Genomic DNA, 24,863 nt, shown 5'->3' on the forward strand with positions numbered 1-24,863 from the left:
ATTTATAATTTTAACGCATATCAGTGAAAGAACATCGGTCAAAATCATAAAAATAATTAATGCAAATAAAAAAAATCATTTATCCATATTTAAATACATTTTATCGTATTTTTATAAATATTTATTTTTAGTTTTAAAGTGTGTCGACAGATGGCAGTGAATTTACTGGGGTTACAAAATTTACTATGACAGTACCGCTCTAGTATAAGTTACTCTATGGTAGTAGTACACACTTTATTGCACAAAACAAGTACATAACATAGAAAGAATACCTTCTGTAAATGTATACAAAGGCAAACTTATCCCCTTAAGGGATCTCTTCCAGCTAACCTTTAAGTAACTGAGAGAGATACATACGAAATGTTAGTCAAACATGTTTATTCAAATGGGCGTATGGTTCATAGCAGAATAGCTAAGCAGACAACTAATTGCAAATTATCTGAACAAGCTTTGTTAACCCTAAAATAGCTAAAACCTCAATCCAAGTCCACGCAAAGTCATGGCCTCGGCGCAATTGGATCCACATCTAAAATTTTAGATCAAAATATTCTGAAATAGACAATAGGGTGTTTGACAAATTTTAATTAATGGTATCAGTCGATCAGGTTTGTTTTGAGAATCAAGAGGCACCTTCACCACTGGAGGGCTACGTCACTTTTTCCTTGAGGAGTAAAGTAAGGATAAAACTGACCTGTAAAATATGTCTAGCACAAAACTGGCGACCTGTGACGACCGGCAGATAACACTCGTAGCTTTTATTGCTGCAACTCCGCGATCGGGACACTATTTCCTTTTGTAACTGAAACAATAGAATTTTATACAATCGTGATATAAAGAGCTTTTCAGTCGAGTTCCGTGTTTAGGTCACGAAGCTTGCTGAGTGACCTAATGAAGGTACGAGATTGAAAAACTTGATTATATCACGATTACGACAGTTTGGTATACAAAATCTTAATTTAAACATTAAAGTCGACGAGTAGAAAGACATATTTGGAACATTATTTTTAGGGTTCCGTACCCAAAGGGTAAAAACGGGACCCTATTAATAAGATTCCACTATCCGTCTGTCTGTCGCCAGGCTGTATCTCATGAACCATGATACCTAGAAAGTTGAAATTTTCACAGAAGATGTATTTCGGTTGCCGCTATAACAACAAATACTAAAAACAGAATAAAATAAATATTTAAGTGGGATACAACAAACATGTTTTTTTCTGCCGTTTTTTGCGTAATGGTACGGAACCCTTCGTGCGCGAGTCCGACTCGCACTTGGCCGGGTTTTTTTGTATTGTAAGTTATGTGAGGTGTGCAATATAGAGTATTGTATTGTAATGCAACTGCCATCTAACCTTCCAACCCAGAAGCTCCGAAAGTAGGCATTAACCTTTACTAGAAACCAAAGAGAATTAAGTGGACATAGAGTGCTCACTCCATAGCTCCATACATCAGTTTTGTTACCAAAACGACTATTATTTTCGTAGTCGACATCTTGCGTCAAGTAGCGGAATTATCAGTACTGCTACTCGACAACAGATGTCGCGACGAAAGGAAAGTCTAATGTAATAGGGTCCCGTTTTTACCCTTTGGGTATGATACCATAAAAAAGAGTTTTTCCAAAGTTTGTACAGATGTAGTGCATTATTTATTTTGTTTTCCATCGTATTTTCTCGGAAACGTTCGTATTTGTCATGTTACTTCAGTCAACGTCAGTACCTTTTGTACCGAGACTAAAAGAAATAGCAAGACACGTTCGTAAGTTTCCGTGAAAATACGATGGAAAATAATTATGCACTAGATCTGTATTCTTAGGTTGCTAAAAGCTGACACGGAGAAGGGTTAAGAAAAAGGAATGATACCTGAGCCCGAAGCCTGCTTTCCTCCTGCTGTTTGACGAGCTCAGGGTCCGGAGGCTTGACAGTCTGCGTATTAGTGATGCGGATGTCACTGGCTCGACCACGGACCATCCTGAGCTTCGGTACGTGGATTACTTTCTTGGGAACAGGTTGCCGTACCTGAGCCCGAAGCCTGTTCTCCTCCTCCTGTTTCACGAGCTCAGGGTCCGGAGGCTTGACTGTATGCACATTAGTGATGTGGATGCCACTGGCTCGGCCACGGACCATCCTGAGCTTTGGTAGGTGGATTACTTTACGGGGCTGAGACATTTCTGGTTTAACTGAAATAATAATATGACAATAGTAAATATCTGTTGGTAGGAATTTACAATAATGGTATGGAGAAATTAAAGTTTATTTTTTTATAGCATATCAGTAAAATACAATCATCTGCATGATTGACTGGTCTTTTACCTAATAATTAACTAATTTTATCAAATGCAGTCAATTATGCTAAGCCTATTAGCTAATTAACAACAATTTAAGCCAATTAGAAAAAAGAAGTGGCTTTAATTTACATACTTACATTCCCTGACGGTAATATTACAAGAATGTAAATATTGCATATGTTCTTTTTTTATTGGTAACATATTGAAAGTTTTTTATGGTTGTCAAAAGTAATCAAAACAACATAAAACATTAATTGTTGACACTGTAGCACTACTTCAAGTGTCTAGTAAAGTTTTAATTACTTCAAGTTACGTAAGGACCGAGTTGAAGATTTATTTTTATTTTTTCTTCGAATCGGATAAACCACGTAGACCGCGAAATTTCACCTTCCACGAGTCAAAATGTCAAAACTAAATCTTATTTATGCTGAATTATATTGGAAAGGCACTACAATATTACTAATTGCATCACCAAATGTAAAAAAATAATTAACTAATTACCATGATATTAACTAGGCCTTAAGTGATTGATTACTATTTTTCGTCATTATAAATAATGAAGTGTGTTGTAAACAGTGGTGGGTCGGCCATTTTCACGGTGTGACATAGAACGTAGGTCAGTAATTTTACAGCTGAATATTTTCCTTTCAAAGTGGATGAATCGTTTCAAAAATATGCACAAATGAAAGATCACAAGTTATACTACAAGAGGAAACATAGTGATAATGTGAAACATACCTGTGTTTGTTGCAGATCATTCTTATGTCACCGGAGATCTCACTGCGTTAACAGCCAAGTTTTGCAATGGCGTCTGTCTAAAAATTTCGAAACGTGACGAATATTTTTTTTGTTTCACTTTGTTTTCATATTCATATCAAAAACCTTATTTAATTTTTAGTTTTCAAACAGTACACAACTTATGTGATAGTAATTCAAAATGGTATAAAAATATTGTGTAAGTCACTCAAATGTTAACGTGGTCCGCATCCGGTCGCCGCTGTAATAGCGCTGTCCCTTTTCCACTCACGCACTTAGACGGAGAGCAACTTTCCGTCGTGCTCCCTCGCGCGCAGTCATTGGAATATCCGTTCAATGGCTGGCGGACAAGAAAAATGGTATTTTTCAAAAGATCAACTACAGAATTCAGCAAGCAGAAAATGCGGTTTAGATGCAGATAAGGAACTAGCATATAGGCAGCAAGCCGCAAATCTAATCCAGGATATGGGCCAGAGGCTTCAAGTGTATCCTTTTTCATAATGTGGTGATTTTGTGTTGTTTTGTCGAGTCATGTGTTCGAAATGCTTACTACACGCCTCAAAATAGTGTTTTCATTAATGAAATCTATATTCAAAAGCGTTGCAATTGTTCTAAACAGTGATAAAAGTGTATAGTGATGGTGTATGAAAGTTTAAAGTATGATGAAATTTGCTATCTTGTACGGCGTCATTAGAGCACTTTCGCTTCTCATGCTGGGGTTTCCCGCTGCCCGTTTCGCGTCAACGCAATAATACAAGGTAAGAAATGTACGTAAGTCGATTTAGTGCGACATTCACCTGGATTTAGGTGTTGAAAATGGTTAAGAGATGTTTTAGGTTAGGATAACGCGTGATGGCGTGATCGTTTTGTGGGTCAGTGATCTTCACAGCTGTCTGGACGCCGATGACGTTGACTGGTGATCGACCCTGTCTGCCTCTATAATTACATTCGTGTGTTTTCTGCGAAATTCGCGCGTCGCTCACGCATTCCGGCCCGTGACCACCTCGCAATCTCTGCGCGCCTAGTACTCACGTTCAAGATTTATTTAGTTTTCTATCATTTACCATCAAAGTTTACATTAATGAGACGCGCAAGCATTATCAGCTAGTTTAAATACCAGTTTCATTCATACATTTCGATTTGTATGTATGTTTGTATGAAAATGGCGCGTAATGTGTTATTTTCCGCAAGTGCAATCGGCAATTGTCGATATGAGTCATACTTTCTGAGAATTGCTAAACAAACAACCGTATTACGGAAAAACACTGTTTCATGTAGTGGTACCTACTATAAATTTAATGTACAAATAAAGTATTCCTATTTTGTACATCATAGGTATTTATTTATCGTAAATTACCAATAGATAGTTGCTAGTTGCCACGCATTTCATGCAATAGAGGAGACAAACACACTGTCAATCTTAATTTCTCAAATTTTTATCTTAATTTCTACATATATACATACCTACCTATAAAATGTCCATACACAATACACTTAACCCCAAAAAAACCTTAGTAAAAGAATTTGAAACTGTAACATAGTAAATATAAAAGTCTGGCATAAATCCAGTTTTCTATGAACATTAGTTACTCGAAAACATTGACATTGAAATCTTTTTGTAGGAAGGAAATCCAGGAAACTGAGTTAGTAAACGGAATAATTGTATGGTTAATCTGTTGTAGCATTTTTATTTTTTTCTGTCTATACATTCTTGTAAGTCATTATAAACAAATTTGCGATTGTGGTTGTTTTTACTTTTTAAAACACATAATTCATATTATGCACCAAGATATTAAATATAATATAATAAATAAATAAATGGATGTATGAAACATTTAGCCCAGCGGTTCTCAAACATTTTTGATGACTGAAACCTTCATCACTGTGGACCAGATATACCTATAGAAGAGCTGCTTTTTAGGGTAAAAACCGGATCCTATTACTAAGACACCGCTGTCCGTCTGTCTGTCTGTCACCAGGCTGTATCTCATGAACCATGATAGACATGATAGACTATATTAACAAATACTAAAAAGTACGGAACCCTCGGTGCGCGAGTTCGACTTGCACTTGGCCGGTTTTTTTTCTTGTTATTTGAACTATTCTCGCGGAGCCCCAACGGAGGCTGCGGAGCCCTAGGGGTCCGCGGAGCACACTGAAAATGGCTGAATGTAGCCCACCTGGCAGTCTAGCATGAGTCGCGCGCGAGTCCATACACGGAAGTCGCACTAGATGTATGGAGTCACGCGCGAGAACGCAACTCATGCTAGCAGGGCTGATAATAACATGCTTTATCTTTATCAGATAATTGATGTGCATATATTCATTTGTCATTCATGTTACAGTATTCAAAGATTACAAAATGAGATCACAATCATACCTAAAGTTTTTGTGAAAGACGCCCACACAACAACCATGGTATTACATTTGGAAAGTTCTCTTTGAAATCTATGTCAGTACATAGTTGACAGTACAAATGATTATCTCATTTAGCACTTTCAAATGAGGTTGCAATTTTTTTTATTGTGATGTCTACTATTGATGGTATTTTATCAAAACCGGCCAAGTGCGAGTCGGAGTCGCGCACGAAGGGTTCCGTACTATTACGCAAAAAAGGCTAAAAAATCACATTTGTTGTATGGGAGCCCCACTTAAATATTTATTTTATTCTGTTTTTAGTATTTCTTGTTATAGCGGCAACATACATCATCTATGAAAATTTCAACTGTCTAGCTATCATGGTTCATGAGATACAGCCTGGTGACAGACGGACGGATAGAATATGTTAATCTCCTAAAGGTTTCTCACTTTCACTTAGATATTTAAAAGTTGACTTTTATCAAATAATTACCATAATAAATAGAACAGAATAGGTAGGCACAGTAAACCATTATGATGAAATATTTTAAATTACATACAATTTTCTTATATTACATGGTCGTAGTTCCAAATTACAAACCACTGATCCATGAATGCAGGTAGCTTAAAAACCACTTGCCAGTTCTCGAAAAATTCAACAATAGTGGCAATTGTAAAGCCATTGAAAAGTTCTTTTGTTATTTTTTGCTAGCAACAGGTAGGGACCTACCTGAACACTTGCACAGGTTAGGTACATTACAATACTTAGCAGGTGAACAAGATTCAAGATGTCACACACATTTCTATGGATAAAGTTTTTCAATTGCATGTTTAAGGTTTTTAGTTTAGGCTTTGATTAGGATAGATTTCCAAAAATAAAAATAACGTCTGTGACATCTGTCCTTTCCAAGGGCATAAATTTTCTAGATTTGATTTAGAAATTGATAGCAAAACATTGCAAAATAAGTATGAAAAGTGGATTATTTATAGGTAAGGTAGGAAAGGAATGCACAGTAAATAAACAACAATATAATACCATGAGTCATATCCTTTAGTCACAACAAAGCAAATCCACAATTTGCTAGGTCAGATTAAAGGTCAAGCATATCTAAATCTGTAACATAATAAAACGGAAATGGAGATGGATACTTGGATAGGACATACTATTCAAACACGAACAATGAAGCATCGCGTTCGGTTGGAAACCGTCGGACGGAAGCCAGGGCTCTGAGCGCCCTGTACACTCTGGGCAACGGTCCGTCATGAGTGAGCTACGAGTGGTTGGTTTGAGCTGGAGCAAAGCCAGAAGGATTGCTGAAGATAGGAAGGCGTGGGGAGAGCTTGTGAAGACCCTGTGCACCTCTGGGGTGCTATAGGACAACAACATATCTAAATCTGTTGCAACTCATACATAATGTGAAGGGCTTTCCCTCAGTAATATACGTGATTATTACACTGCAGGCCTGGGGGCCATATCGAATATGGAAGAGTCATAGGGAGACAGATAGCGTTTCCTTGTCGTAGCGCAAACAATTGTCAGTTTTTTTTAAGTTACATACATAGAAAACCGACAGCTATTAACATTTCTATAAGCTACAATTAAGGCCTATACCTCATGAGAGGGTTCTGGTGTGATTTTTTCATATCCTAGACTAAGATTTGCAAATAAGTTTATATTTATATTTTTTACCAAGAAATAAAATACTTTTATTTTTATTATATAAGCTACAATAGAATAACAGAGCCAATCACAGGTTCTCACGTATAAAAATTAAATATACAAAGATCATAATATAATTACAATTCAGTTACACACACAAGTACCTTCAGCACAAGCCGGTGTGTGAACGAGACAGTTCTATGCACATAGAAAGCCATAGTTTGCTTCGACACTGGAGTATGTGCCGATCCGATGATAGGGCTTTTTAGGGTTCTGTACCCGAAGGGTAAAAATGGGACCCTATTAATAAGACTGCTGACTTCATGAGATACAGTCTGGCGGGTCTGTCACCAGGCTGTGTCTCATGAGGGTTGAAATTTTCACAGATGATGTATTGCTGTTGCCGCTGTAACAACAAATACTAAAAAGTACGTAACCCTCGGTGGGCGAGTCCGACTCGCACTTGTCCGGTTTTTAAATAACATGAAAAGTTGCTGGCAAAGAAAACCCTATAGATTAAACTATCCAAATACTGATTTTCGAATGCCATTATTTGTGTTATACCTATTGATATCTTGCTATACATTCTTCTTCTTTTGGTGCCATGCCCATCTAATGGGCGTCGGCGGTCAGCATGGCATTCAGCTTCCTGGTCTTTGCTAATCTCTTGAGAGTGGCTGCGTCTTTTGTAAGTGTCCAGTCCTTAATGTTATCTATACATATGATATGAGAATAAAACCGGCCAAGTGCGAGTCGGACTCGCGCACGAAGGGTTCCGTACCATTACGGAAAAAAAACAGCAAAAAAATCACGTTTGTTGTATGGGAGCCCCATTTAAATATTTATATTATTCTGTTTTTAGTATTTGTTGTTATAGCGGCAACAGAAATACATCATCTGTGAAAATCTCAACTGTCTAGCTATCACGGTTCATGAGATACAGCCTGGTGACAGACAGACAGACAGACGTACAGCGGAGTCTTAGTAATAGGATCCCGTTTTTACCCTTTGGATACGGAACCCTAAAAAGCATAATCTCTTCCTATCAACAATGATACAGTGAGGTTAAGTAAAGTTCATTATGTTTACATGTCGTTAATATTCGGTATTTTCTTATCTAAATTATGTTAACATGCTTGTGCGCATTACTATCTATTATGACGCATACAGCTTTAACAGGCCATTTAATTGTTTTTAGGGTACCGTACCTAAAGGGTAAAAACCGGACCCTATTACTTAGACTCTACTGTCCGTCTGTCTATCATGAGGCTGTAGCTCATGAACCAAGATAGCTAGTTTTCTTTATTTATTTTTCATCTTAGGCTAGGTTTTTATAATATGGTTATAAAAGTAAAATACAAAAAGTTATACAAAATACATATAAACATATTATAAAAAATTGGTAATGTTATTATTATCTAACCAGTTCGTGAAGAATATTACTCTCTATAGTCTATTTGGATGTTTACATTCTTTTCTCACCTTCAGTATTAATGTGAATTCAATGATTGTATCTTGTTTTGTGAGACTAAAAAAATTACTTGTATTTTTTTTACTAATATATTTTTTTTATTGTTATAGATTATAGACATAGAACATTTTTATTCAACACCACATGAAAATAATTTCTTGCTGGATCATATAAAAAAAATGCACACAAATATGGCAGTTTGATTCTAAACAATATTATTGACGAGATCGAGTTCAGAAGCTGGTCACATTTTACACTTAATAAAATCATACCTTTGATACCAGTTGATTTGGAGACATACCTAAATAAGTTACTTAAAAAAACCCTACCATCATGGAGACTATAAAAGGAGCCAAATCTCTATGTATGAAAAGTGTCCATCAAAAAACAGTAATAAGGCGGCGCCACCATACACCGAAATACTACCAAAAACAACCTACGTAATTTGGTCGAGTTATTTGTTGCCTTATATGGTTCATGTTATACTTATGTCCCAGAGCCTAACTAACGCCACCGGAGAGATTAGGAACTATTATTTACAGCTAAAAGCTGGTCACTTTTGCAATAGTTCTGCCATAAGAGATTGTCGTCCTTTCTATACCGTCCATACCTACCATTTTTCATGAAACTCATTGATTAAATAGGTGCGACATGTTATTTGTTTCTGTCTTTCAAGATTATTCCAGAGCGCTGAGTCATTACTAATTCAAATAATATGAATTGAAATAACTACAAAATGTTTACTCAGTTGGTCATACTTTATACTTTCTTGGCAATCCTTCAATATTAATTCATTCATATTTTAACCTGATGGTCAATATATTTTAATGCTGTTAATTTATACGCTTTTGTATTTATTTTATTTTTGAGGCCAAGGTAATTTTTGGAGTCACATTATATTTTAGAGAAGATGTATTAGGGGTAGCTCACATTAATACTTATATTATACAGGGATGTATGGTTTATTACACTATTATTATACTTACTTAGAAAATAATAATAATTCCTCAATTGCAGACTAATTGACTAGAATTAGGCATTTATTAAGTTCTTAGGTCAAACGGCAAAGATGATTTGTAGGTATTTACATAAGATCTGCTTTTAATAAATACATATGGAGGCTGCTGTACCTCCTTACTTTTATCCCGAATTTCCTGCGTTGAGTTTAAAAGGGTTAACGTATTTTATTTTAAAATCATTATTTCAGGAAATCAGTCTAAATTTTAATATTTCTTTTAATTGTCTTTAAAATGTGTTAATATAATGTTACAAATGTATAATCCTCGCAAGTTTCCTTAATACCAGCCACAGCTCACAACTATGTATCAACACGGCGATAGTATACATGCACCGGTTCTACGCGTTCCACTCGTTCACGCAGTTCCACCGCAACGCCATCGCTGCGGCCGCGCTCTTCCTCGCCGCAAAGGTAATGTATAGCCAACTATGGCGCCGCGCACACTAGACGCGGTTCTACGTGTTCCACTTGTTGCAGTTCCACCGCAACGCCATCGCTGCGGCCGCGCTCTTCCTCGCCGCAAAGGTAATGTATAGCCAACTATGGCGCCGCGCACACTAGACGCGGTTCTACGTGTTCCACTTGTTGCAGTTCCACCGCAACGCCATCGCGGTGGCCGCGCTCTTCCTCGCCGCAAAGGTATTGTAACATCAACTCTTATAGTGCTTCGTCACACTACAGCTGGGCGCGAGCGTATCGCATTACAAACTCGATTCGCTTGAGCTAGGTCGGGGGTGCGCTGGCGGGGTCGTTCAATCGCAGGAAGCGTGCGTGACGCCCCTCTGCTGTGTGATGAACCCTGATACAAATGTACTTACGGTGTAATTGTTTTCCTTCGTATTTTCTCGGAAACGTTCCTATTTGTCATGCTATTTCAGTCAACCTCAGTACTTTTTGTACCCAGACTGACTGAAATAGCAAGACACGTTCGTACGTTACCGTGAAAATACGATAGAAAATAATTATGCACTACATCTGTAACTTGTCTTAATTGGCTATCGGTGGACAATGTCTTAGCAAAAATGTTTACGAATTGACAGTTAAGAGTGTGTATGATGGTGCATATTAACAACCTTGTTGAGCATGCGTAAAGTTCAATGACTTTTAAGATTATAATTTTGACAACAGCAGAAAACTGTCATATACAAAATCATTTGTTTTTGAGCATAACTCGAAATTATCGCAAACAAATGATTTAAGGATTTGCCACACTGGATGCGTTCTGTGGTCAGTGGTCAGGTCAAACACGCATTATGTATGAACAACATTGACATCAACCTTTGAAGTTGAAGTTTGACCTGACTTATTTGATCACATGATCATTAGACTAATAAATGTTGTGTTATAGGTGGAGGAGCAGCCGCGCAAGCTAGAGTATGTGATAAAAGTTGCGCATGTGTGCGTGCACCGCGGCGAGGGGGTCGGCGCACTCACCACAGACCAGTACCAGGAACAGGTATGGCTTCCCGACCCTGCCACATCCATAATAGGTATCGTCAGAGACTAGTAAATAATCAAGACAAACTACCTCCATACAACAACACCGCGTTCCTCGCGGCCCTTTTACTTTTTTGTTTTCATTTTATAGTTTGGACTTTGGCCCACGACTTTCTAATTTCAAACAGACAGATACAATTCATACTGTCTTTGTCTTACGCTTAATTGTAATTTTCCTGGTTTTTACTGACTGACAACTTGTGTTTACCGGACTATCTATAAATCTTACACCTACGGCTTTTATGGCTTCTAAACGTGAAATCCCACGTTCGTGTTCGCTGACATATGCACAAAAGTACAATTAACGCTTGCTTTAAATCTACTTTTGAGACTGTAACATTGATCAGCAAAGTTTTGAAATTATAAATACCAATGGGGTGGCAGTTTCCATCCATACACAAATAACTAAAATTTAAAAATAATATTTCGTTTATTTCAGTCTTCTTTATTTACTAGACTGATATTATTCAGACTATTGCGTAATCATTTGTAACCAACAGGGGCGAAAGTCTACACCGCTATCCTATTGCACAATAATTTGTAATGCACATAAGGGGAAAGTGTACCTATCTATCTAGCAAAGATTAATTGGTTGTATAAGATAGGGTGAAGTGTAGACTTTCGTGCTTCGAATTAAACATTGTAGATAGCGCCGTACATGCTCCGTAACCCTGATTGTGAAAAGTTGACGTTTGATAATTCAAGTTCCCAAAAAAATGCCGCCCTGCAGCGCCATCTATGGCTCCAATTCATCAAGCTAATTTTGATTTTTTAATATAAATCTATAGCGATATGGACCTTTAAATTGACTGCGCTAGCACGGAATATAATATTCAATCTTAAATGGGAATTTGTTCTCACAAAAATGTTTAAAAGGGGGTCGCGGAAATTTTTCTCAATCCTGTCGCATCATGAAAAAGATAGAAAAGTATGATCTACATCTTAGCGGCAGCAGGCGTGACTCACTCCACGATTTCGTCGCGCCGCTACAAGTACATGCGGCCGCCGCCAGTTCTGAGGTCTAGCCATAGTAATAAGGGCTACCGCATTTAATTTCGCCTAGGGGCGCTAGTGTAGATGGAGGTCTTTCAAAATGTCAAATGCATAGAAGTTTTGGGGGGTACAAGCTTTTTTTATAGGAAATTTTCACTCCTTATTCATAATTGTGGTAAATCTTTGATTAATCATGGTAAACAATAGATATTAGTTTAATAAATGTTAGTGGTTTAAAAAAAGTGCCAACTAAAATATATGCAAAATTAAACAGGTTGAAAAAATGGCACATTTAGACGTTAAAATACCTTTGTGTATATTAGAATGTATTGATTTTACAAAAAAAAAGCATAGAAGAATTTTGAGATCTGTTTTTTTGGACCTACATCTACAGTGGCGCCAACTGGTGAGCAAAAAAACGGTAGCCCTCATTACCGCGCACCGCTACGGAACGGACGCCTGTTCGCGCATGCGCCACCTAGCGCTCTATATCTGAGAGAGTGAGTTTTCTGTACCTAGTACTATTATTTGTTCTGTGGCGGCAGTCAATTTAAGATCCACTCCACTATAATCAATCTTCCCTATCTATCAACACAATCATTTTCAGGCGCAAGACCTCGTTTTCAACGAGAACGTCTTACTACAGACGCTAGGGTTCGATGTAGCCATCGACCACCCGCATACGCACGTGGTCCGCGCGTGCCACCTCGTCAAAGGTGAGGCTGTTTGCCTTGCTGCCCGGGCCGGCTAGGGGAGTTACAGTGTGGGTTAAGGGTTTGAGCTCTTGAAGGAGTGGTTGGGTGAGGTTGAAGCGGGGGGCTGTGGTAATTCACTCAAATATTGAGTTTGGGCGCGCTAGTCTTTTGAAGGAGGAAGTATGATCAATGAAACGCGTCGTGGGACTCGTGCATTAGAGACGGACCAACGTTCGCTGTCAAACAAATGGGGGTCTAGCGAAGATGACTATCGTGAATCGACAAAAGTAAAAATGTAATGGGATGACAGATGCTGTCAAGTAGGGTATGCAATAACCGACCGAACTTCATAAATCATAATCGGTTTCGGTTACGGTTATGTCCGAAAAATAACCGATAATCGGTTACGGTTATTTGCGACAAAAAATTATAAATTTACAATCAAGTAATTAAAAAACGCATTTAACCGATTTGCAAGACCGAAGTGACAAAGTTTTGCACGGAACACTAAAAATTACGAAAATAAAGGGTACAGTATTAGGGAATGTGCGTATAAGTCTTCGTTTTTTAATAAAACACAAAAAATTCAGTAAAAGTGAAAATATGACCTTTATACAATATTCATTATATTCAATCAAAATATTTCATAAATAGGGGAAATAAATTTGATATATTTTCGTTATTAAAGTACCTACACGAATGACAAAAAATTTAGCCACAGCCAAAAAAGGCAGGTTTTGCAGTCATTAGAAGATCAATTCATAGAATTTAAGTCATAAATAAATAACCGAAAATAACCGTCACCGGTTATTTGAGTTTCCAATAATCGGATATGAAAATTTGACAAATTAATCGGTTATAACCGATTATTTCGATTACGGTTATAACCGATTTGCATTCCCTAGTGAAAATACCTGATTTTCCATAATTTTTTTAAAGTTTTGATTGGTATTTTCTATAAACAATTGTCACATCTAAACCCCTGAGGCTTGAGGCCGTGATAATTCTGTATGTATTCGTAGTAGTAGTAGGCTAGTTAGTGTAGGTGTCTTTTAGATCAACAGTTGTCGTGAGATCCTGTTTACACTTGCAACCCCTTGGAATGAGAAAGTTTATTTATTTCTTGTTCTGCCAGGTAGGGTGGGGGTGTTGCGGTGTAAATGGATCCAAGTGTGTTCTCTCTATCTATAAGTAGGATTACTAATATCTCTTTTAAAATTTATAAAAATCACCAAATACCGAAATCATACAAACAATTTCTGAATAAAAGATAAATATAAAGCATATTGATACAATAATTAAACACTGTTTGCTTAAATGCCATGGAAAATGATCATACTGACAAACGAATAAATTTCGGGTTGATATTTAACAAAAACTTCAAAGTCACTGCTCATGCCAAGCCTTGACCACTCCCGTACCGCACGAACTCCACCCAAGCGACGCCCCTAAAATAAGGGTCCTATCCGGACCGCGGGACCAAAAAAAAGAAAAGGCCACAGGCATTGTATCCCAACATTTTTGCGAAAAATCTGAGGTATGTGGAACTTACTGGTCTTATTATGTGTGGTCACCCTTTCATGTTCATTCACACTGCATTTTTTTTTATTTGTGTTCGTTGAAAGCAATGAGGCCTGAAACATGTCATATATATCTTATTTTTAAATTAAATATTTATCATAATTATCTAAATTAATGATGAATGTAAGGGCGGGTACGGATTGTCTAAAACCGAGTAAAATCTCAATCCTATTGACATTTTGAGACCCGTTCCGTTCCTATATTTATTTTACGCTTTGGGACCATTTTAGACCTCATTGTAAGCTTCATACTCCTAAATTCAATTAACGTTAGTTAAGATTATTTTTTATCTTAAAATAAATGCCTTATTTCATAATACATCTGTAATAAGCCAACTAGTAACTGAAGTAAGATCATCATGAGTAAAGTTTGACAGTAACATTTAAATACAAGGTTTTTATCAACGGCAGGGTATCAAAGCCCTTACCACCAGTTTAAACATAGAGTTCGAAATTAATGTCTAAAAACTGTCAAAATTATTTCAAAACCCTTTCATTAATACAATTCATTTCTCTACTTTTATTCCCATTTTTTAACATATCTGTCTCACATCCACAGCGCCCAAGGACCTCGCGCAGACATCATATTTCATGGCGTCGAACAGTTTACACCTGACGACGATGTGCCTCCAATACCGGCCCACCGTCGTGGCGTGCTTCTGCATACACCTGGCCTCCAAGTGGAGTAACTGGGCGGTGAGTGTTAGTGCTTTTGGGTTCGTTTATATTTGTATATATTTATTATACATAAAGACGTATATCTTGACTGTTCTGTTTTTATATCGCACATGATCGGATAGTTAATACATGACAATATCATGCATAAAATAATTGCTTGCTTTCTGCTAGCCTTTCTCCTCAGACGTCTTGTCTGTTTGCTCTTGGCATAGGCCTCTCCCATATTACTCCACGAGTCCATTTCCAGAGCCTGTCTTCTCCTCCTCAAAATAATTGAGGGCGGTTCAATCCCAATAGGGATGGCCGGTCAAAGTGTTTGACAGATGGAGCCAGCATAGCTTTTCCTGTCAATCCCTAGAATTCTTGTTTTTTTTCAGCCAGCCCTTCTTTAAGCCAAATCTCATAGAACAAAGCTAGAGAGGGGAAGCTATGTTGGCGCCATCTATGCAAACGTTTGACAGTTGCCATGCCCATTGACCGCCGCTGTCGTCCAAAACAGAAAGCGCTTGTCCAGTCTGCGGCCTAACGGATGAAGTACTTTATTATGATTAACTGTCCTTATTGAGATAAAAAAAATAATTTCAACTAGGTAACTCATTTAGTCTTCCAATCTTTAATTTTAGTATATTTTCAGATACCCCAATCAAACGAGGGCCGCCACTGGTTCTCGTATGTGGACCGGACGGTGACCTCGGACCTGCTGGAGCGGCTCACGGCGGAGTTCCTGCACATCTTCGATAAGTGCCCGTCCAGGCTCAAGCGCAAGATGATGGAGAGGAACAGCAACAGTGAGTCCTTGTCTATCACACGAGGGTCAGTGACCCCGGACCTGCTGGACCGGCTCACGGCCGAGTACCTGCACATCTTTGACAATCGCCCAGCCTCACGCGCAAGATGATGGAGAGGAACAGCAACAGTGAGTCCTTGTCTATCACACGAGGGTCAGTGACCACGGACCTGCTGAAGCGGCTCACGGCGGAGTTCCTGCACATCTTTGACAAGTCCAAAGGTGAGTCCACATCACACATTTTACAATATTTTTAAAAGGATTCACTTACGGATCTGATGATAGGGACCAGATGTGGCCATTGGAACTGGGTGGTAAAACAACGCAACCTCATAGAAAGGTAGTCGCCAATGAACTGTATGGACAATAAATCTTGAGTTGACCAATCTTTATCTTTAAGGAATTCGACGACCGGTCTGGCCTAGTGGGTAGTGACTCTGCCTATGAAGCCTGGGTTCGATTCCCGTTAAGGGCATTTACTTGTGTGATGAAAAAAATCACATAAACAGTCTTGATAGAAAAAATAACAAGGTTCTTCATTATAAATATAACTGTCAGATTTATATCTAAAATAAGTTTATTCAATATCATATCATTACGTGAGACTTTCTAAGACGAGAATAACAAAAAAAAAAATGCAATAAAAAGTTTGCACATGTTCTGAAGATTGTATTGTTCACAGGCGGCAGTTCACCACACTCGAATGCGGCCCACGGCAGCAGCTCGGCGCAGCAGCGGCCGTCGCTGCCCAATGATGACTTTGACAAGTCATTTGACAAAGGTAAGGGGCTTTTTAGGGTTCCGTACCCAAAGGGTACAAACGGGAACCCTATTACTAAGACTCCACTGTACGTCTGTCTGTCACCATGAACCGTGGTAGCTAGACAGTTGAAATTTTCACAGATGATGTATTTCTGTTGCCGTTATAACAACAAATACTAAAAAAGTACGGAACCCTCGGTAGGCGAGTCCATCTTTTTCTGCTTATTTGACTTGTTTCGTTATTCATGAAATCTATAGCTTAAAGTTTGTTTGTTATCGGTTTTTAATTCGCGTTTTTGTATTAATTACGTGGCGTTGTGTAGATCAAGCAAATGAACCTTTATAAGACTGCGTTTGCAACCTTTTTAGGGTTCCATACCTCAAAAGTAAAAAACGGAACCCTTATAGGATCACTCGTGCGTCTGACTGTCTGTCTGTGTCTGTCCGTCTACAGCCTATTTTCTCCGAAACTACTGGATCAATTAGGTTAAAATTTGGTACACATATGTATGTTTGTGACCCAAAGATGGACATGTAACGTAAACAAATAAAATTTAAACATGGGGACCACTTTTGCGGGGTAAATGAGAAAATTAAAAAATAAAGTTTTTCAAACTATATCGCGTTACATATCAAATGAAAGAGCTCATTGTGAGAAACTCAAATATATTTTTTTTATAATTTTAGGATAAACAGTTTAGAAGTTATTTAAGAAAATATACAAAAAATGACCATCCCCCCCCCCTTTATTTCCAAAACTACTGGGTCTAAAATTTTGAAAAAAATACACAAATTAGTTCTTTACCTATACATCACAGGAAAACCTATTACAAATGTGTCGTCAAGCGTGAGTCGGAATTAATTACTTGATTTTTGATCCGACCCCCACGGGTTTTTTAAAGACAACACTTACATTTCACATAAAAAATACATTGTTTTAATTGTGTAATGTACGGAACCCTTGGAGCGCGAGTCCGACTCGCACTTGGCCGGTTTTTTTTTCTTCTCTTTAGAATGTTCCAAAAATCGTATCTGTCTGAATACTTATTCTAAGGTCTCGCATATAAAACTCTCATGCCAGTGCCTTAAACGTCTGTCTAAGACATTTAGTTAGCTACATTGCGGACTTATGAGCTACAATACAACCAATTCAGCTGATCGATCAAATACCGCAACGTAAAGAAATTCGTATACGAGTGTTCGTACTGCCTAAGTGGGCCTCGAATCATTAATCCCGTAATGCTGTTAATAACGGCATAGGTTTGAAACGTATGTTTGTACAGAATACGAGCGCGAGCGAAGACGCGCTCCCGCGGCCGGCGGCTACGTGCCCGCCGCGCCCGCCGCCCCCGCCGCCCCCGCCGCCCCCGCCGCCCCCGCCGCCCCGCCGCCCAACAAGATCGACTACAACGCGTACAGGGAGAAGAGGGAGAGGGACGAGCGCGAGCGAGCGAGACAGCAACAACAGCCGCAGCCGTCCGCGGCGCGGCAGCCAGGGTTAGTTGCCATTGCCACGTTTGTACAGAATACCCGCCCGCCGTGCCTGACAAGATCGACGACCCCGAGAACGGGTGTGTACCTACTGCTCGTTTCTTGTTTCACTCTTATTCGTGTCGTCTCACCCTTCTCATATTGGGTCGGGTTTTTGCCGTGACTCGATGAGTGTGTATAGGCGGCATAAAGGGAGAGAGGGGAAAAATGAAGTAAAATTTGTCGATTTTGTGACAAATCTTTTTTAAAACGTGGTTCTTTAGTGTCTTATAACGTCCCGTTTTCCCCTCAGGCAACAGCAGCCCTCGGCCCGGCCCGCGGCGCCGCACCACCGGCCGCACCACCACAAGCCGCCGCCCTGGCCGCACCACAAGCCGCCTCACAAGCCCGCGCTGCCAACCCAGCCCGCATCCGCCCCCGCCCCCGCGCAGGCACCCGCGCCCGCCCCCGCGCCTGCCCCCGCGCCCGCCCCCGCCGCGCCTGCGCGCACGCGCCCGCCCTCCCTGTTCTCCCCCGACAACTCCACCGCGCCCGCGCAGGCCGCCCAGCGCCCCGCCGCCCGCCCGCCGCCCTCGCGCCGCCCCGAGCCGCGCCCGCAGCCCCCGCCCCCCGCCGCCGCGCCCGCCCCCGCACCAGCACACCCCACCCCCGCGGCCGCCCCCGCCTCCCCGCGGCGCGTCGTCCGCGACATGCAGCCGCCCGCCATCCTCTCCCCCTTCTCCTCGCCCCCCGCCGCCGCCGCCGCCCCCGCGCGCGACCATCCCCCGCGGCCGAGGCAGCGCGTGCAGTCCAACTCCGAACCCGAGCTTGTCCCGGTGGTTAAAAAACTCGACGAGACTCCCGGCTATGAAAATGTCATCCGCGACTCCCAGCGCGGCACGTCTATTCGAACGAAGCCGCAGGAGCATCGTCGGCCCGAGCCCGCCCCCGCACCCGCGCGCTCGCTGAACGGCATCGAAACGGACCCCACCCTAGTATCGAATCTACTTAAAGAGAGTCTCGCTAAGCCGGCGCCTATAACCGTCGCGACCGAACGCAAATCACCAGCAGTCGAAGTCAAACGGGAGCCCGTTGTAGAACCAAAGCGGGAACCCATCGAGCCGGTAGTTGAAGTGAAACGTGAGCCGGAACCGGCTCCGGTGGTACCTCAGATCGTCCAACCGGTCGCCGAGGACGTGCCCGACCACAAACATAAGAAAGAAAAGAAGAAGAAGGAGAAACACAAACATAAAGACCGGGACAAGTCGAAGGAGGAGAGAAAGAAGCATAAAAAGGATAAGGAGCGGGAGCGAAAGGAGGGAAGAAAGGAGAGCCCGCCACCGGCGCCGGCGGAGCCCGCGACGGACGGGGCGCTGAGAATAACTATACCTCGCGAGAAGCTAGCCAGCAGCCCCGGTTTGAAAATCAAGATTCCAAAGGAGCGGTTAGCGGCGCCGCCGCCGCCGCCGCAAGCGGCAGGCCTCAAGATCAAGATCTCCAAGGAAGTGCTGGAGACGTCCCGCAAGCGCGCCGGCCCGGAGCCCTCGGGCGCCGCGCCGCCGCACAAGCTGGCGCGCCACAACGGAGCGCCGCACCCCAAGGTAGGCTGGACCCGTCCTCCCCCCGCCGTCCCCCGGCTCCCCTACTACATGGTGCGCCCGCCGCCCCCGCTCTACTACAACATGGGCATGGGCATGGGCGGCATGGTGCCCATGGACGGCTACTACTACGGGCCGCCGATGGGCGTGTACCCCGCGCCCCCGGGGCCGCCTGCCCCCCCTGCGCCCCCGGGGCCCCGGCAGCCGCCCCTGCCCGCGATGCCCCCGCCAGTTGTACCGCCCCCGCCACCGGAATGATGAATGTGTACTAATTATACTGAGGCTTTTTGCTTGGCATAATTTCATTTGACATAACTGTAACGTAACATTCCTTAGGCCCACTTGCACCATCCCACTAACCCGGGGTGAAGCGGTTAACCCAGTGTTAAATTGTATTGGTAACCATGGTAACTCCAGGTTTAACCGGTTAACCCGGGGTTAGTAGGATGGAGCAAGTGGCCCTTATATGTATACCTACTACTGTTTATGGTTGTAATGACATGTTATGATAACTTTATAAAAATGATCGAATCCGAAGGTAAATCATCTGTACTTTAAAGTATTTCATTCAATATTCCTAAATAAACAATATTTCATGACAAAATCTATTTGCCAATGAAATTTACCGTGTATTTATAAAAAGTTACTATGAACAGCTGAATCTAGCTATTATATTTATATCATTATAATGAAATTCAAGAATGTTGTTTATTTACTTTCTCTGCGATACTTAAAACTAAACTTATTTTGAGCTCCAGTTATGTCAAATAAAATTATGGCAAGTATGAGGCCCAAAACACAGCATGTTTATTGAGTACTCTACTTTCAAACTCTAAGTCTAGTAGAATGTTGTACAAATTTGATATAAATATATATATTTACACGTTTCTAATAAGGCTAAGTTTAACTGCCTTAAATCATGTTACTTATTAATTAGTAGTCATAGGTTCGGTTTAAAGACGTACAGTGGAATTTGATAGATCTCTTAACGAAATACTAATAATATATGTATTACATCCCTAGGCAGTAAAGTAAGAAATGCCTGAAATCACATGCAATTGTCAGCCGAGGCGAAGCCGAGGTCGAAAAACATGTGATCTGAGGCTGTCTTATTTACTGCCGAGATGTTTATAATATTTTTCTGCTCGACGGAGCCGGAAAGCGGCAACTTCGTTTAGCGCAGCGGGCCGAAAGTTGACAGGTGACAGTTGGAGGGCAGAAAACTCTATTTCCAATCAATTCTCACCACTGTTCGTTTATATATTGTTGGATAAAAAAGGATGTATGCTCTGTACATTGCACAAATAACATCAAAATACTCGTAACGTTTTATAATATAAAACTTACTATACATTGAATGTATAATCTAAAATATTTAATATTATTATACAATATTATAACAGACTTGTTACATTTTAAAGTAACTGCACTTTACATAGTTGACTAATGGTGAATACATAAAATAAAAACATTTCTCATGTTTTCTATATGCTTTCGAACAAGTGATATGATATGAATAATGAACATGACCAATCATTGTTTCCGACTATATCATATTTTACTGTTTAACTATTACAATGTGGGAGTAATAAAAACAATATAAAACAATCATTATAACGTGGTCGTGATCATATACATACGAGTATATATATATATACTTATGGCTTTATTTATAAACGCGTTACTGGCCTGAATTAGCTATGAATCGTTTGTCTTTATCTGTCATTTTGACTTATGAATTCGTAAGAAAGGGATAAAGCATAATTTAACTAAATCAGGCCCATAAAGTTTTATGAATAAGGGGGATAATGTTTTATTCTGCAACAATTCATAGTTTATCGAAAATAAAACCTGCTATTCTTGTACTAATATTTACTCTATTCTGCTTTATATATCGAATATAATATTATTAATGTGTATCCTTAATCTTATCTACCTTAATACTATATCTTTCACGTTTATATAAATTGACGTTTGTTAGTATACTATATATTTATCATATTTTATATTCCATTTTTCGATTGTTACTCATGTTTAAAGTATTCTAGAAATATCTGTGCAATGTATATAACACAGGTAGGTAGCGGCTACTAAATAAGTTATTAGATCACAATATAATGTATGTATACATATCTTTATTTATTATTTCTATAAAATTAATAGGATAACATCGAATTTACTAATAAAAGTTGTGGAAAAATTTAGGTGATCTTAAAATGTGACTAGTATATTGTTAAATTATATGCAGAACTATAAACGCATTTTTTGCAAAAAAAAAAAACAAATAGAACAATATAATTAGGTATAAAATATATTGTGAAAAATCGATTATGTCACAATAGAAGATCTCTTGTGTTATATTTTGAACTGGCTGAAATAATAATTTACTTTTTTATACATAAAATAATATTCTCGCACCAATATGTTTTCTCGTCATAACATTTTACATTGTGCTTTATTTGCTAATTGCTATTTCATTGAAATCATTACCACCATTTCAACTTATAAGCTATATTTCCCAGGAAAATACCGAAATATTTTCGAGTTAACTATTTATTTAAAAAAACAAGGGCCTGTGGAAATACATGACATACGAAATAAACAAGTGAAGATGGAATATTTTGTGCCTTGCTTGCTCAATGATATATTTGTCGCCAAAAGCGACTAAAAATACTAGTGAGTGTAACCATAGTGAGCTAAATATTTTGAAATATGTCTCACGATAGTTTAATTCCGATGATATATTTCTATTTATTTTCAAACCCTCCTTTCTATTTTCTGTCCATCAGTCTGCTTATTTATCTAATACACATGCAGGGTATCTGCATATTTATATTCAAAAGAATTTTAGTACGTCGTAAGAATATCGGTGTTCGTCATCATATATTTATATGTGTCTATTGCATGTTATATACATGAGTTATATCGTGTACACATAATATTTATATTTACACATTTATAATAAGTGTTATGATATTGTAGCTTTCTTATACAGTTTAAAATATGATTTACCCTGCATTTAATCATATAATACCTATTGTGTACAAATCAGTCTTTGAACATACTACTAAGAACAAACTGAAAATAAGTTAGTGAATCCCTTAGATCAAGATCTCCTCAATTTTAATATTTTAAGAGAATATTGGTGATTTCAGCCAGCCGCTCACTTGACCTAAGGACATTAAATGTCAATTTCTAAATAGAGTAAATAAAACTATAGCAACTGAGGCATATAATATATAGAATATAGTATAAACAATGCATATGGTAATAATTTTCAACATTCCTTAGTTTATTTATATTATGCTGCGCGTTAAAACGCAAACATTATTTATGTTCGAGATCGGTTCTCCATTCCAATTTTATGCTATAGAGTTAAGATCATCTTATATTTATCACTTACAAATTTTAATTATATACAATATATTTAAATATAAAGTCAAAGCTAGTTTGCCTGCGTGTATAGCTTGTCTTAACCTGAACATTACCATATCAGCTTTAATTTAAAGTAAAAAGCGTATTCTATTTTATATTAAAATATAAACTATATTAAATAGCTAAGTTAAACTAATGCTTGCTCAAGAACATAAAAATGTAAAAAAGAAAACAGGGTCTAAATGAATGTTCCTTTTAATAACTGCTTTCGTGTTTTGCTATAAAATGTTATACAAAATGTTACTAGTGTTAAAAATGCTAAATGTCTCGAAAAATATTCACTTGTTAAAAGAAAAATTTAGGTATTTGATGAACACTTTTTAAAATCTCATTTGGTTCTCACAATTTTATAAATTGACAGTTGGTACACATATAAAATATGTTTTTTAAATGTGACTTTTTTAAGTTCTGACTTGCACACTCATTGTTAATACTGAAGAATTAGAGGATTAAATATTTATTTTTGTTAATGTGATTTAATGTGGATTGCCGAACTAAAAATATCAACATCAACAGTCTTAAAACTTTAAATTCTTATTCCTTCCATTCATTTATTTCAGTAATTTAAATAAATGTTTGGTGTTTTTCTCTTATCTTATCGCAAACTTATATTTTATCAAAATCAAAACCCAATAAAAATCGCGAAAAAAATGTGTCGTGCATGAGCCTTGCTAGTTCAGCAGTTCACAATAAATTCTTTTTTTAAATATATTCTTGACAGTTGGTGCCATTCCTGTTACCATTTTATAGTGTAGAAATGTTAAAAATATAGTTATTTTTTGACGATTTTTTGAAAAAGTACTTAATTAGACGTCTAAATAATTTATAACTATTTTGTTACAATAAATATATAATAGATGTTTTTAGTGTGGCTTGTAAATATTAGTTTTAATGTTTGATTGAGATTATCATTACGAATTTCATTTATTTTATTTAATAATTTCATTAGTATTACATAGTTATTATTTGTATTTAGTTACTTTATGTAGTTGATTTATTGAAATTTGATTTTTGTTAAAAAGTTTTATTAAAACTTGTAATTTTTTATATACTATCTTTTGAATTATATCTCCATCCAGACACATCCAAGCGTCAGAAAAAGGTGTGTGTATACATATCCACACATCCCTAAAACATATAACAATACAATGCTGAAGAAATGTATTACAATATATAGTAAAAAAATGTCATTATTAATTTTGATTTGAGTAAATATTGAAAAGCAACATACAATAAATTACCTGATATCCATTTTAAAAGTCTTTTATAAAATTATGTTTAACTGAATACACTTCTATACATTTTTTTTTTGGTCAGGAGCGAAAAAAATGTTAATGCATTAAGCGAATGTTATGTCTTATTATAATATGTATAATTTACACGTAGTTTTAAAGTTTTAAGTACACTGTTTATGCATGATGTGTTGCTAACATTATCACTGTTATATAAATTACGGCACCTTGTTTATTCATCGTTTTATCACTATTTTGGCGGTTATTTTACCGGCGACCAATAATCGAAATTGCTCAATAATTGCCTTTTTGATAATTTTTAGGGCTCAAACCCAGACTAACACTGTGTGTTATTTAATCTCGTCGCCCGTAAAATAAATGCCATTGGCTGTTATATTTATGTTTTTCTTGTGTTGTTTTACGTTGGCTTATAATGTAAAACTTAAAAATCGATTATAAGCCAACAAGATCATTATGTATTAAATGTAACAGCTAAAAAGCTTGTGCGGCCTGTGTATATCGTACCTTGCGGGGCTGAAAACCGTTGCAAATTTTCAAATTCACGTTCCATTTTTAAATGACAGATTTAAAA

The 24,863-nt window shown here is 38.4% G+C and overlaps 2 protein-coding genes across 11 annotated transcripts in view; one reads left to right on the plus strand and one right to left on the minus strand.

Annotated features, from left to right (window-relative positions):
- LOC134752826 (KAT8 regulatory NSL complex subunit 2) overlaps positions 1-3,161 on the minus strand; it is a 37,582-nt gene extending 34,421 nt beyond the window's left edge. For 2 of the 5 annotated variants that reach the window (XM_063688581.1, XM_063688580.1), the window contains exons 1-3: positions 2,419-2,680; positions 2,013-2,173; positions 692-799 (exon numbers count right to left, since the gene is read on the minus strand). In XM_063688581.1, coding sequence (XP_063544651.1) covers positions 692-799; positions 2,013-2,173; positions 2,419-2,482 — 333 coding nt within the window. In that variant the 5' untranslated portion in view covers positions 2,483-2,680. The other 3 variants (XM_063688582.1, XM_063688583.1, XM_063688584.1) reach the window with 3 other exon arrangements.
- Positions 3,162-3,373: 212 nt separating this feature from the next.
- LOC134752795 (cyclin-T) overlaps positions 3,374-24,863 on the plus strand; it is a 28,675-nt gene continuing 7,185 nt past the window's right edge. Inside the window, exons 1-9 of one of the 6 annotated variants that reach the window (XM_063688508.1) lie at positions 3,374-3,522; positions 9,838-9,955; positions 10,893-11,000; positions 12,642-12,750; positions 14,869-15,011; positions 15,622-15,775; positions 16,457-16,555; positions 17,820-18,033; positions 18,320-19,607. In XM_063688508.1, the coding sequence (XP_063544578.1) occupies positions 3,374-3,522; positions 9,838-9,955; positions 10,893-11,000; positions 12,642-12,750; positions 14,869-15,011; positions 15,622-15,775; positions 16,457-16,555; positions 17,820-18,033; positions 18,320-19,607 (2,382 nt within the window). Of the gene's footprint in view, positions 3,523-9,837; positions 9,956-10,023; positions 10,070-10,145; positions 10,184-10,892; positions 11,001-12,641; positions 12,751-13,468; positions 14,267-14,868; positions 15,012-15,621; positions 15,776-16,456; positions 16,556-17,819; positions 18,034-18,319; positions 24,084-24,863 lie in introns of those variants that run through there. The other 5 variants (XM_063688506.1, XM_063688507.1, XM_063688512.1 and 2 more) reach the window with 5 other exon arrangements.

The sequence above is a fragment of the Cydia strobilella genome, chromosome 25 (assembly GCF_947568885.1).
Source record: "Cydia strobilella chromosome 25, ilCydStro3.1, whole genome shotgun sequence".
NCBI lineage: Eukaryota > Metazoa > Arthropoda > Insecta > Lepidoptera > Tortricidae > Cydia > Cydia strobilella.